Source organism: Oncorhynchus kisutch, linkage group LG1 (genome assembly GCF_002021735.2).
Source record: "Oncorhynchus kisutch isolate 150728-3 linkage group LG1, Okis_V2, whole genome shotgun sequence".
Lineage (NCBI taxonomy): Eukaryota > Metazoa > Chordata > Actinopteri > Salmoniformes > Salmonidae > Oncorhynchus > Oncorhynchus kisutch.
In genome coordinates, this window is record NC_034174.2 from 30,418,113 (window position 1) to 30,433,454 (window position 15,342).

The window sequence follows — 15,342 nt, forward strand, 5'->3', positions numbered from 1 at the left end:
GGTTCTATTCAGTCTTTGCCAATGACACGTCTAGTTTGGTGGATCTATGTCGGTGGAAATGTTAAGTTGACGTCTATTGTCTAATTAAATCTGTAAAAACAAAATCTTACAAAATGCAGGGGGTTCTTTCCAGTTGTATTTCAGTACAGGAGGTTGACCAAACAATCACAGACAGCATCCACAGGCTTTACACGGGGACTGAAATGATGGTTGGCTCTCACAGCCAAACATACATACATCCCTCACAAGGTCAACCAGCTATACATTAATTTACAATGAAGCAATTTCAGGTCTGATCATCAACAAAAAGCTTTGCTTTCCACTACACACAATAACAAACTTCTATATTCACACTAAAATCAAACACGAATGTTCTGAACTGCATTTTGATTGGACGACGAGTGAACAGTAGAAGAGAGCTGCGGTCTCCTGTGGGTATTACATGTTGATTCTTCAAATACCACCTCGTTAGAAATGAGCCAAGACTGGCTTCTACTGGGGTTTACAAAGTTCCAATGATTACAGGTATCAAATGAAATACAATTACACAAGCAGAAAAATCATCATGAAAGCCAAACTAGAATTACAGCCAAACAAATGTAAAATCAAAAGTCTCCCGTTTAAAAATGGCCTTAAACTAAGATTTAGCAGTTACAGAAAGGAGGACATATTAAAGAAATGACATTGTCTCTGTTCAACATAAACTTGTAGGGTGGTCTGAGGGTAGGCAATGTGAGGGGATTGGAAGGTATTGAGGGTTTGTCTCTGGAGAGCTAGGGTACTGAGGAGGTAGGTGTGTCTGGGGCTGTAGAAGGTTGAACTGAAGCAAGGTTCTGTCTGTACAGGGAGACAGGGTAATGTGGATGGTTTTTGGTGTAAGGGGATACTGGGTGTTCTAGGTGTATGGGCAGACAGTACAGTCAGGGTTTTAGGAGTAAACGGGTGTAATGTGTGTGTGGGATAGTAAAAGGGTTCTACACGTGATGAGACATGGGTTTTAGATATAGGGGGAGGAAGGGTACTGCGGATGCCACCAGTCCATGAGTCTCACGCTGTGTACAGGATCCAGCACCACCTGTGTCCCCCCCTGCTCCCCCCTCCTCCCCCGCTGGGGGGGAGAGTCCTGAAATAGCAGGCGCACTCGGTGGTGACGCATGTCCGTGCTCACGTTGATGTTGAACTGGGAAGGGAACAGAGACAGACAGAGTGGGTTAGACAGACTGGAGAAACAGGCCCACTCTACGAGGTACAACCACATAATGGGATTTTAAAAAGGCACAAAGCAGCTGTTCTTTTATATCAATATCAAATCATTTCTAGGTAACAATTGAGTATGTAACTGTAGTCGCTTTTCAAAGAAATCGTCAACAATAAACAAAAGTCACTTTTTTGCAAAAACGATTTCTCAAGCAAGAATTTGAGTGAGGGGCCTAAAGGAAGGGATGTGTAACCTGACAACTAGCTGCTATTGGCAGAGGTCTGAAACGGTCGGTTTATTAACTTACAGCACCTGATGATGTCACCAGGCAAACCTCAACTCTACCCATGCAAACCTGCTGATTAGGTGCCAATTGTATTTTCAACCAACAACAATCAGGAAATGACACTGACCACATTTGTTCCCCCTTTTAAAAGTCTTCCTTTCATCAGCTGTTGTACAATATGACACAAAACACAACAATAAATGACTTGACTGCACTGGGCCTTTAACAATGCAACTTCATGGATGGAGACAGAGTTAATTCAGTGTGAAAGCCAGGGAGAGTGGTGTACTGACCAGGGCGAGGGTCATCCCCATGACGACGGAGGTAAAGATGAAGTTGAGGGTGGTGACCTGCAGCAGGTAGCAGTCTGAGTCTGGGTTGGCATGGACCTCCTCATACTGACGGGGCAGCAGCAGACCCCGGGTGGCATTACCACCCTTACACCTCACCGCCTAGTGGACAGAAACATATAGAAACTACCATACCCCTGATTACAATTCAAATTCAAACTAAACATGCTTCACTAGCGTCCTTCAGACAGTTCGGCATGAATACATACCGGCTTCACAAACTTGAAGTTGAACTCCCACATAGGATCAGGTCGAGTGCCCACAACCTTATTGACCCAGAACAGCAGACACTGCAGAGGAGAAAAGGGGTAAAACTTTACTTAGCACGGGCCGCCCCCAGGTGGTGAAGGTAGGAAACAACACCTCAACTTCACTGATCCTCAACATTGGGACAACACAAGGGTGTGCTCAGCCCCCTCCTGTACCCCCTGTTCACCCATGACTGTGCGGCCATGCACGCCTCCAACTCAATCATCAAGTTAGCAGAAGACACAGCAGTAGTAGGCTTGATAATCAACAATGACGAGACTGCCTACAGGGAGGAGGTGAGGGCCCTGGGAGAGTGGTGCCAGGAAAATAACCTCAACAAAACCAAGGAACAGATCGGGGACTTCAGGAAACAGCCCCCTACCCAGATCAACGGGACAGCAGTGGAGAGAGTGGAAAGCTTCAAGTTCCTCAGTGTACACATCACTGACAAACTGAAATGGTCCACCCACACAGACAGTGTGGTGAAGGTGCAACAGCACCTCTTCAACCTCAGGAGGCTGACAAAAAATGTGTCTTGGCACCTAAAACCCTCATACGTTTACAGATGCACAATCGAGAGCATCCTGTCGGGTAGTATCACCTCCTGGTACAGCAACTGCTCCGCCCGCAACCGCAGGGCTCTCCAGAGGGTGGTGCAGTCTTCCCAACGCATCAAACTACCTGCACCCCAGGACACCTACAGCACCCAATGTCACAGGAAGGCCAAAAAGATAATCAAGGACAACAACCACCTGAGCCACTGCTATCATCCAGAATGCCAGGTCAGTGCTGGTGCAAAGCTGGGACCGAGAGACTGAAAAACAGATTCTATCTCAAGGCCAGACGACTGTTAAACAGCAATCACGAGCACATTAGAGGCTGCTGCCTATAGGCATAGACTAGAAATCACTGGCCACTTTAAGGAATGGATCACTAGCCACTTTAATAATGTTGACATATTTTGCATTACTCGTCTCATATACTGTATCTTAGTCTATGCCACTGGCATTGCTCGTCTCATATACTGTATCTTAGTCTATGCCACTGGCATTGCTCGTCTCATATACTGTATCTTAGTCTATGCCACTGGCATTGCTCGTCTCATATACTGTATCTTAGTCTATGCCACTGGCATTACTCGTCTCATATACTGTATCTTAGTCTATGCCACTGGCATTGCTCGTCTCATATACTGTATCTTAGTCTATGCCACTGGCATTACTCGTCTCATATACTGTATCTTAGTCTATGCCACTGGCATTACTCGTCTCATATACTGTATCTTAGTCTATGCCACTGGCATTACTCGTCTCATATACTTTATCTTAGTCTATGCCACTGGCATTACTCGTCTCATATACTGTATCTTAGTCTATGCCACTGGCATTACTCGTCTCATATACTGTATCTTAGTCTATGCCACTGGCATTGCTCGCCTCATATACTGTATCTTAGTCTATGCCACTGGCATTGCTCGCCTCATATACTGTATCTTAGTCTATGCCACTGGCATTGCTCGCCTCATATACTGTATCTTAGTCTATGCCACTGGCATTACTCGTCTCATATACTGTATCTTAGTCTATGCCACTGGCATTACTCGTCTCATATACTGTATCTTAGTCTATGCCACTGGCATTGCTCGTCTCATATACTGTATCTTAGTCTATGCCACTGGCATTACTCGTCTCATATACTGTATCTTAGTCTATGCCACTGGCATTGCTCGTCTCATATACTGTATCTTAGTCTATGCCACTGGCATTACTCGTCTCATATACTGTATCTTAGTCTATGCCACTGGCATTGCTCGTCTCATATACTGTATCTTAGTCTATGCCACTGGCATTGCTCGTCTCATATACTGTATCTTAGTCTATGCCACTGGCATTACTCGCCTCATATACTGTATCTTAGTCTATGCCACTGGCATTGCTCGTCTCATATACTGTATCTTAGTCTATGCCACTGGCATTACTCGCCTCATATACTGTATCTTAGTCTATGCCACTGGCATTACTCGTCTCATATACTGTATCTTAGTCTATGCCACTGGCATTACTCGTCTCATATACTGTATCTTAGTCTATGCCACTGGCATTACTCGTCTCATATACTGTATCTTAGTCTATGCCACTGGCATTACTCGTCTCATATACTGTATCTTAGTCTATGCCACTGGCATTGCTCGTCTCATATACTGTATCTTAGTCTATGCCACTGGCATTACTCGTCTCATATACTGTATCTTAGTCTATGCCACTGGCATTACTCGCCTCATATACTGTATCTTAGTCTATGCCACTGGCATTACTCGTCTCATATACTGTATCTTAGTCTATGCCACTGGCATTGCTCGTCTCATATACTGTATCTTAGTCTATGCCACTGGCATTACTCGTCTCATATACTGTATCTTAGTCTATGCCACTGGCATTACTCGCCTCATATACTGTATCTTAGTCTATGCCACTGGCATTACTCGTCTCATATACTGTATCTTAGTCTATGCCACTGGCATTACTCGCCTCATATACTGTATCTTAGTCTATGCCACTGGCATTACTCGCCTCATATACTGTATCTTAGTCTATGCCACTGGCATTACTCGTCTCATATACTGTATCTTAGTCTATGCCACTGGCATTGCTCGTCTCATATACTGTATCTTAGTCTATGCCACTGGCATTGCTCGTCTCATATACTGTATCTTAGTCTATGCCACTGGCATTACTCGTCTCATATACTGTATCTTAGTCTATGCCACTGGCATTACTCGTCTCATATACTGTATCTTAGTCTATGCCACTGGCATTACTCGTCTCATATACTGTATCTTAGTCTATGCCACTGGCATTGCTCGTCTCATATACTGTATCTTAGTCTATGCCACTGGCATTGCTCGTCTCATATACTGTATCTTAGTCTATGCCACTGGCATTGCTCGTCTCATATACTGTATCTTAGTCTATGCCACTGGCATTACTCGTCTCATATACTGTATCTTAGTCTATGCCACTGGCATTGCTCGTCTCATATACTGTATCTTAGTCTATGCCACTGGCATTACTCGTCTCATATACTGTATCTTAGTCTATGCCACTGGCATTACTCGTCTCATATACTGTATCTTAGTCTATGCCACTGGCATTGCTCGTCTCATATACTGTATCTTAGTCTATGCCACTGGCATTGCTCGTCTCATATACTGTATCTTAGTCTATGCCACTGGCATTACTCGCCTCATATACTGTATCTTAGTCTATGCCACTGGCATTACTCGCCTCATATACTGTATCTTAGTCTATGCCACTGGCATTACTCGTCTCATATACTGTATCTTAGTCTATGCCACTGGCATTACTCGCCTCATATACTGTATCTTAGTCTATGCCACTGGCATTGCTCGCCTCATATACTGTATCTTAGTCTATGCCACTGGCATTACTCGTCTCATATACTGTATCTTAGTCTATGCCACTGGCATTACTCGCCTCATATACTGTATCTTAGTCTATGCCACTGGCATTGCTCGTCTCATATACTGTATCTTAGTCTATGCCACTGGCATTGCTCGCCTCATATACTGTATCTTAGTCTATGCCACTGGCATTGCTCGTCTCATATACTGTATCTTAGTCTATGCCACTGGCATTACTCGCCTCATATACTGTATCTTAGTCTATGCCACTGGCATTGCTCGCCTCATATACTGTATCTTAGTCTATGCCACTGGCATTGCTCGTCTCATATACTGTATCTTAGTCTATGCCACTGGCATTGCTCGTCTCATATACTGTATCTTAGTCTATGCCACTGGCATTACTCGCCTCATATACTGTATCTTAGTCTATGCCACTGGCATTGCTCGCCTCATATACTGTATCTTAGTCTATGCCACTGGCATTACTCGTCTCATATACTGTATCTTAGTCTATGCCACTGGCATTACTCGCCTCATATACTGTATCTTAGTCTATGCCACTGGCATTGCTCGCCTCATATACTGTATCTTAGTCTATGCCACTGGCATTACTCGCCTCATATACTGTATCTTAGTCTATGCCACTGGCATTACTCGTCTCATATACTGTATCTTAGTCTATGCCACTGGCATTGCTCGTCTCATATACTGTATCTTAGTCTATGCCACTGGCATTGCTCGTCTCATATACTGTATCTTAGTCTATGCCACTGGCATTACTCGCCTCATATACTGTATCTTAGTCTATGCCACTGGCATTGCTCGTCTCATATACTGTATCTTAGTCTATGCCACTGGCATTGCTCGTCTCATATACTGTATCTTAGTCTATGCCACTGGCATTGCTCGCCTCATATACTGTATCTTAGTCTATGCCACTGGCATTACTCGCCTCATATACTGTATCTTAGTCTATGCCACTGGCATTGCTCGTCTCATATACTGTATCTTAGTCTATGCCACTGGCATTACTCGCCTCATATACTGTATCTTAGTCTATGCCACTGGCATTACTCGCCTCATATACTGTATCTTAGTCTATGCCACTGGCATTACTCGCCTCATATACTGTATCTTAGTCTATGCCACTGGCATTACTCGCCTCATATACTGTATCTTAGTCTATGCCACTGGCATTGCTCGCCTCATATACTGTATCTTAGTCTATGCCACTGGCATTACTCGTCTCATATACTGTATCTTAGTCTATGCCACTGGCATTACTCGCCTCATATACTGTATCTTAGTCTATGCCACTGGCATTGCTCGTCTCATATACTGTATCTTAGTCTATGCCACTGGCATTGCTCGCCTCATATACTGTATCTTAGTCTATGCCACTGGCATTGCTCGTCTCATATACTGTATCTTAGTCTATGCCACTGGCATTACTCGCCTCATATACTGTATCTTAGTCTATGCCACTGGCATTGCTCGCCTCATATACTGTATCTTAGTCTATGCCACTGGCATTGCTCGTCTCATATACTGTATCTTAGTCTATGCCACTGGCATTGCTCGTCTCATATACTGTATCTTAGTCTATGCCACTGGCATTACTCGCCTCATATACTGTATCTTAGTCTATGCCACTGGCATTGCTCGCCTCATATACTGTATCTTAGTCTATGCCACTGGCATTACTCGTCTCATATACTGTATCTTAGTCTATGCCACTGGCATTACTCGCCTCATATACTGTATCTTAGTCTATGCCACTGGCATTGCTCGCCTCATATACTGTATCTTAGTCTATGCCACTGGCATTACTCGCCTCATATACTGTATCTTAGTCTATGCCACTGGCATTACTCGTCTCATATACTGTATCTTAGTCTATGCCACTGGCATTGCTCGTCTCATATACTGTATCTTAGTCTATGCCACTGGCATTGCTCGTCTCATATACTGTATCTTAGTCTATGCCACTGGCATTACTCGCCTCATATACTGTATCTTAGTCTATGCCACTGGCATTGCTCGTCTCATATACTGTATCTTAGTCTATGCCACTGGCATTGCTCGTCTCATATACTGTATCTTAGTCTATGCCACTGGCATTACTCGTCTCATATACTGTATCTTAGTCTATGCCACTGGCATTACTCGCCTCATATACTGTATCTTAGTCTATGCCACTGGCATTGCTCGTCTCATATACAGTATCTCATATTTATATATTCTTAACTCCAGCCCTTTATTTAGATGTGTGTATTGTTGTGAAATATTTTTGTTAGATATTACTGCACTGTTGGAACTAGAAACAAGCATTTTGCTACTTTGTTAGATATTACTGCACTGTTGGAACTAGAAACAAGCATTTTGCTACTTTGTTAGATATTACTGCACTGTTGGAACTAGAAACAAGCATTTTGCTACTTTGTTAGATATTACTGCACTGTTGGAACTAGAAACAAGCATTTTGCTACTTTGTTAGATATTACTGCACTGTTGGAACTAGAAACAAGCATTTTGCTACTTTGTTAGATATTACTGCACTGTTGGAACTAGAAACAAGCATTTTGCTACTTTGTTAGATATTACTGCACTGTTGGAACTAGAAACAAGCATTTTGCTACTTTGTTAGATATTACTGCACTGTTGGAACTAGAAACAAGCATTTTGCTACTTTGTTAGATATTACTGCACTGTTGGAACTAGAAACAAGCATTTTGCTACTTTGTTAGATATTACTGCACTGTTGGAACTAGAAACAAGCATTTTGCTACTTTGTTAGATATTACTGCACTGTTGGAACTAGAAACAAGCATTTTGCTACTTTGTTAGATATTACTGCACTGTTGGAACTAGAAACAAGCATTTTGCTACTTTGTTAGATATTACTGCACTGTTGGAACTAGAAACAAGCATTTTGCTACTTTGTTAGATATTACTGCACTGTTGGAACTAGAAACAAGCATTTTGCTACTTTGTTAGATATTACTGCACTGTTGGAACTAGAAACAAGCATTTTGCTACTTTGTTAGATATTACTGCACTGTTGGAACTAGAAACAAGCATTTTGCTACTTTGTTAGATATTACTGCACTGTTGGAACTAGAAACAAGCATTTTGCTACTTTGTTAGATATTACTGCACTGTTGGAACTAGAAACAAGCATTTTGCTACTTTGTTAGATATTACTGCACTGTTGGAACTAGAAACAAGCATTTTGCTACTTTGTTAGATATTACTGCACTGTTGGAACTAGAAACAAGCATTTTGCTACTTTGTTAGATATTACTGCACTGTTGGAACTAGAAACAAGCATTTTGCTACTTTGTTAGATATTACTGCACTGTTGGAACTAGAAACAAGCATTTTGCTACTTTGTTAGATATTACTGCACTGTTGGAACTAGAAACAAGCATTTTGCTACTTTGTTAGATATTACTGCACTGTTGGAACTAGAAACAAGCATTTTGCTACTTTGTTAGATATTACTGCACTGTTGGAACTAGAAACAAGCATTTTGCTACTTTGTTAGATATTACTGCACTGTTGGAACTAGAAACAAGCATTTTGCTACTTTGTTAGATATTACTGCACTGTTGGAACTAGAAACAAGCATTTTGCTACTTTGTTAGATATTACTGCACTGTTGGAACTAGAAACAAGCATTTTGCTACTTTGTTAGATATTACTGCACTGTTGGAACTAGAAACAAGCATTTTGCTACTTTGTTAGATATTACTGCACTGTTGGAACTAGAAACAAGCATTTTGCTACTTTGTTAGATATTACTGCACTGTTGGAACTAGAAACAAGCATTTTGCTACTTTGTTAGATATTACTGCACTGTTGGAACTAGAAACAAGCATTTTGCTACTTTGTTAGATATTACTGCACTGTTGGAACTAGAAACAAGCATTTTGCTACTTTGTTAGATATTACTGCACTGTTGGAACTAGAAACAAGCATTTTGCTACTTTGTTAGATATTACTGCACTGTTGGAACTAGAAACAAGCATTTTGCTACTTTGTTAGATATTACTGCACTGTTGGAACTAGAAACAAGCATTTTGCTACTTTGTTAGATATTACTGCACTGTTGGAACTAGAAACAAGCATTTTGCTACTTTGTTAGATATTACTGCACTGTTGGAACTAGAAACAAGCATTTTGCTACTTTGTTAGATATTACTGCACTGTTGGAACTAGAAACAAGCATTTTGCTACTTTGTTAGATATTACTGCACTGTTGGAACTAGAAACAAGCATTTTGCTACTTTGTTAGATATTACTGCACTGTTGGAACTAGAAACAAGCATTTTGCTACTTTGTTAGATATTACTGCACTGTTGGAACTAGAAACAAGCATTTTGCTACTTTGTTAGATATTACTGCACTGTTGGAACTAGAAACAAGCATTTTGCTACTTTGTTAGATATTACTGCACTGTTGGAACTAGAAACAAGCATTTTGCTACTTTGTTAGATATTACTGCACTGTTGGAACTAGAAACAAGCATTTTGCTACTTTGTTAGATATTACTGCACTGTTGGAACTAGAAACAAGCATTTTGCTACTTTGTTAGATATTACTGCACTGTTGGAACTAGAAACAAGCATTTTGCTACTTTGTTAGATATTACTGCACTGTTGGAACTAGAAACAAGCATTTTGCTACTTTGTTAGATATTACTGCACTGTTGGAACTAGAAACAAGCATTTTGCTACTTTGTTAGATATTACTGCACTGTTGGAACTAGAAACAAGCATTTTGCTACTTTGTTAGATATTACTGCACTGTTGGAACTAGAAACAAGCATTTTGCTACTTTGTTAGATATTACTGCACTGTTGGAACTAGAAACAAGCATTTTGCTACTTTGTTAGATATTACTGCACTGTTGGAACTAGAAACAAGCATTTTGCTACTTTGTTAGATATTACTGCACTGTTGGAACTAGAAACAAGCATTTTGCTACTTTGTTAGATATTACTGCACTGTTGGAACTAGAAACAAGCATTTTGCTACTTTGTTAGATATTACTGCACTGTTGGAACTAGAAACAAGCATTTTGCTACTTTGTTAGATATTACTGCACTGTTGGAACTAGAAACAAGCATTTTGCTACTTTGTTAGATATTACTGCACTGTTGGAACTAGAAACAAGCATTTTGCTACTTTGTTAGATATTACTGCACTGTTGGAACTAGAAACAAGCATTTTGCTACTTTGTTAGATATTACTGCACTGTTGGAACTAGAAACAAGCATTTTGCTACTTTGTTAGATATTACTGCACTGTTGGAACTAGAAACAAGCATTTTGCTACTTTGTTAGATATTACTGCACTGTTGGAACTAGAAACAAGCATTTTGCTACTTTGTTAGATATTACTGCACTGTTGGAACTAGAAACAAGCATTTTGCTACACACGCAAAACATCTGCTAAACACGTGTCTGTGACCAATAACATTTGATTTGATTGCACAAGTGGCCATTAACGCCAGAATTTGATGGAGCAGGATTAGTGAGTTACAGCACAGATCAAGTACCCAGACCCTCTCAGGATACAAATAAGGCGAGAACTTCAAACTCCACAAACCAAATAGTTCTTTGGAAACCGCTAGCCTGTTTCCCTGCTTGCGCCATCTTGGTTCTTTACCTTGGAGTTGAGTAGCGAGGTGGGCGTGGACTCTGGGAGGGCGGGGTTCAGGGAGACACGTGAGCTGAATGGCTCATACAGGTGGAAGAGGGAGCGAATCACGCGAGCCCGTAGACAACGCTTCCTGGCTATGGAGTCTGGCTGCAGACGGAACGGCAGGTGAGTATCCAGACTGTAGTGTCTATGGGGGGAGAAAGAAAGAGGGAGAAAGAGAAAGGGAGGTGAAAGTGAGAGCATAGAGAGAGGCGGGGAAACAGCATATGTAAATAAGAAGTGTTCAACTCCTTCAGGTGCCAATTTTCAAGGGCAATGTAAATCTGACTTCCCAGGATTCAAGTCTTATCAAGAGCCTTGGGAGCCCACCTAGAAAATAGGTTGTGGGAATGAGAGGGTCTAAACCTACCGCCTGTATAGTCTGGTCCAGAAGGCAGCAGTGCAGGTGACGGTCCAGGCGTTTCTGCAGATCAGAGCAAACGTACACACATCCTCTGGACGGATATAGGAAGCCAGCACCAGCCAGATATCCACTGTGTAGTCCTCCCCATCACTGCACTCGCTGCACTCTGGGAAAACAGACAGTCAATCAATGGGCTGTTATAGTCAGGAAAGTTGTTCACACCCATCTGTCCTTGTTCACTTCCCTTTACGGATCTGAGACGACTGGATAGGTGAAAGAAAAGATGGCCTAGTTCACAGCCTATTGCAATTACCGACCCAGTTACGCTATAATATCTGTGAAGGAGCATGAACGAGTACAGGGGAACGGGAGCAACCCTCTGGAATGAAACGCAGTCCTCAACTCTTTCAACGCATGACTAGAGACGGAGGTGAAGTGTACCTTTCCTCCTCTTGTTTTTCTTCTTGCGGGCCTGTTTGGCCTCGTTCTCTCCATCCTCCCCGGGGTCGAGGTCGTCGCTACTCTCCAGGGTGTCTCCGGTGAGGGTGGCTGCTGACGAGAACACCTCCTGTACGGAACCCTGCGACCCCTCTAGCCCACACAACATCTTCACTGCAGGACAAACAGTGTGGAGTTAGTAAGCACAATAATGTGGTTTATCCATTAAACACAATATCTGTAGAACAAATGGAAACCTTTTGAATGACGCTCTTACCTTCTTTTTCAATTGCATTGGCAACGGCCTTTTTTACCCTCCCCGACTTCACAACGGCTGGGTCGGCATTGGCGAAATCAGCAACTGTCACTACAAGAGGGGAGAAGATGCAGTTTACCAATCACTCACAATAACAAAGGGTGGCATGGGGTGCATCTCAATAGTCATATTTTACAACTTCTTGCTCCCCTCATTTCCTTTCCTTTGTCTGCACTGACCTGATAACACTGGTTAGGTGAAAGCAATGTCAGACACTTTTGGCTTTGGGAATGTTCAACATGGTAGGCGACTGCCTACTGACTAATCAACAAATCACCTTACATCATAATTAACTACTTTACCCACAACGCATCACAGATTTCATGCCCTCGAGCCAGCTGGAACAAAGCCTTGCACCTTTGTCAGGACACAGCAGAGGAAGGAAGACGAGGGGAATAAGTCTAGCTACACTACTGAGATGCCCCTTAGTAGTGAGGCCGCTTGCACTAGTTGGTTGTAACTCTATGTCCGATGTAAAATGTGATCTATGCCGGACCTAAAAATTCTACCTGTTGGACCCTGTAAGCCCTTCTATGAACTACGACTGGGAGTAGACGCAACGCATAGTAGGGAGTAGACTCAACGCCTAGTAGGGAGCAGACTCAACGCCTAGTAGGGAGCAGACTCAACGCCTAGTAGGGAGCAGACTCAACGCCTAGTAGGGAGACTCAAGGGGAGCAGACTCAACGCCTAGTAGGGAGCAGACTCAACGCCTAGTAGGGAGCAGACTCAACGCCTAGTAGGGAGCAGACTCAACGCCTAGTAGGGAGCAGACTCAACGCCTAGTAGGGAGCAGACTCAACGCCTAGTAGGGAGCAGACTCAACGCCTAGTAGGGAGCAGACTCAACGCCTAGTAGGGAGCAGACTCAACGCCTAGTAGGGAGCAGACTCAACGCCTAGTAGGGAGCAGACTCAACGCCTAGTAGGGAGCAGACTCAACGCCTAGTAGGGAGCAGACTCAACGCCTAGTAGGGAGCAGACTCAACGCCTAGTAGGGAGCAGACTCAACGCCTAGTAGGGAGCAGACTCAACGCCTAGTAGGGAGCAGACTCAACGCCTAGTAGGGAGCAGACTCAACGCCTAGTAGGGAGCAGACTCAACGCCTAGTAGGGAGCAGACTCAACGCCTAGTAGGGAGCAGACTCAACGCCTAGTAGGGAGCAGACTCAACGCCTAGTAGGGAGCAGACTCAACGCCTAGTAGGGAGCAGACTCAACGCCTAGTAGGGAGCAGACTCAACGCCTAGTAGGGAGCAGACTCAACGCCTAGTAGGGAGCAGACTCAACGCCTAGTAGCGAGCAGGAGTAGACTCAACGCCTAGTAGCGAGCAGGAGTAGACTCAACGCCTAGTAGGGAGCAGGAGTAGACTCAACGCCTAGTAGGGAGCAGGAGTAGACTCAACGCCTAGTAGGGAGCAGGAGTAGACTCAACGCCTAGTAGGGAGCAGGAGTAGACTCAACGCCTAGTAGGGAGCAGGAGTAGACTCAACGCCTAGTAGGGAGCAGGAGTAGACTCAACGCCTAATAGCGAGCAGGAGTAGGGTGCAATTTCATGATATGGACAGAAAATAATAGCAAACTATATTTTCAAACGGATGTGAGTCTTGTGTTCATATTTCACAACCTCTGCAGGCTTTTCTAAAAGTGTCTCAGATATTATCAGACTAATAGATGAGCTGCCACGGCCACTTATTGGCCTAGCCGACTTCCTTCACCATGGAATTTATAGGCTACAGAACATACAAGCAAAATATTCTCATAACGATGTTACACGGTAATCATCATGAATACTCACCTCAATTTGGCTAACATTGACCCCAGCCTAATTGTAACCAAATATCCAAACGGAGTGTATGTGAAAACAAAATGGAGGTATTGAGACGAGTCCCCACACCTGTCTCAAACCAGTTACGCTGTCCCAATCATTAAGACTGAAATTAGAGTTCACCACACACAGCTATTGATTTAAAGTATTTAAAACGGTTGGATGACTAGGAGCTTCGGTAAGGAACAATTTGATACATGCTTTCAATGTCATTAGACTACTTTATTCCAATATTTTCATCAGTGATATTCATTCCAACAGTATTTATTTATTGATCCATCCAGTTGTGGGTAAGAAAACGTGCACGCAGAGGCGCTGCCGAGTAACCATCACTATAAAACATAAATGATCATGAACGCGCATTGCTTACACCGGATTTAGCTACTAGTTTAATTTTAGGTTGGTGCAACAGGTGTAAATTCTGATACCAAAGTCGGACGTAGCTACGCCCAATTTAGCGTTTAATTTTATACTCAACTGGTGGGTATGTCTGACTGACATCCACCAGAAATAGGCCTACATATGTATCTGAACGTTCTATTGAAATGATCCTTAATAAGAACTAGCAATGTATTGAATATTAATGATGGTAGTAGAATCGGGTGGTTTAACTTTCGTTCTCGAGGACCCACCCACTCTACGCACCACTGTACGTTACAGATTACGTACGGCGGCCTGTTACCGGCTGGGTAAAGAAGATAGCTTTATCAAGCTAACTACAGTACCTGACTCCGAGCAAACGTCCCCGGCCCGAAATTTCAGCCGTTTTCGGTTCCCTTTCTTGGGCATGGCGGTAACAAGGGTCTGTGGCCGCTTATCGAGGCTGTGTATCCTGCCATGTCTCTATGACAAGCAGAGGTAAAGAGAAAAATAAAAAAGTGGGAGAGAAATTGAAAAATGTTCCTCCAGGATCTTCAGCCATCATGGGACTGACGTAAGTGAGTTTACGTATGTTACATCACGCGAGACTTTCGATATTCAATGGCTAGCTCATCATTTTCGAATCTGATTGGACAAGACGTCTTCTGAGTGGTCATTGAGCCAGTCAGATTAGTCTGTTCACTCTCACTGGATGGAGGTGGAGTTAAATTCCCAAAGGATTACTTCATCATCTAAACTCTTATTACAGAGTAGCAGAAGAGAGACACGGTAGGCTACTATGAAACCATTGTAGCACACTGACTTCCT

General features: G+C 42.9%; 1 protein-coding gene across 1 annotated transcript; it reads right to left on the reverse strand.

Moving 5' to 3' along the window:
* Window positions 1-116: 116 nt before the first annotated feature.
* Window positions 117-15,101, reverse strand: LOC109882086 (transmembrane protein 183A). The gene is made up of 8 exons (XM_020474179.2): window positions 14,880-15,101; window positions 12,292-12,381; window positions 12,018-12,188; window positions 11,583-11,742; window positions 11,180-11,360; window positions 2,044-2,124; window positions 1,778-1,936; window positions 117-1,180 (listed from the first exon to the last, which is right to left on the reverse strand). Exons 1-8 carry the CDS (start codon window positions 14,941-14,943, stop codon window positions 998-1,000), a joined length of 1,089 nt encoding a protein of 362 aa, XP_020329768.1. The 5' UTR covers window positions 14,944-15,101; the 3' UTR covers window positions 117-997.
* Between the last annotated feature and the right edge of the window lie 241 nt (window positions 15,102-15,342).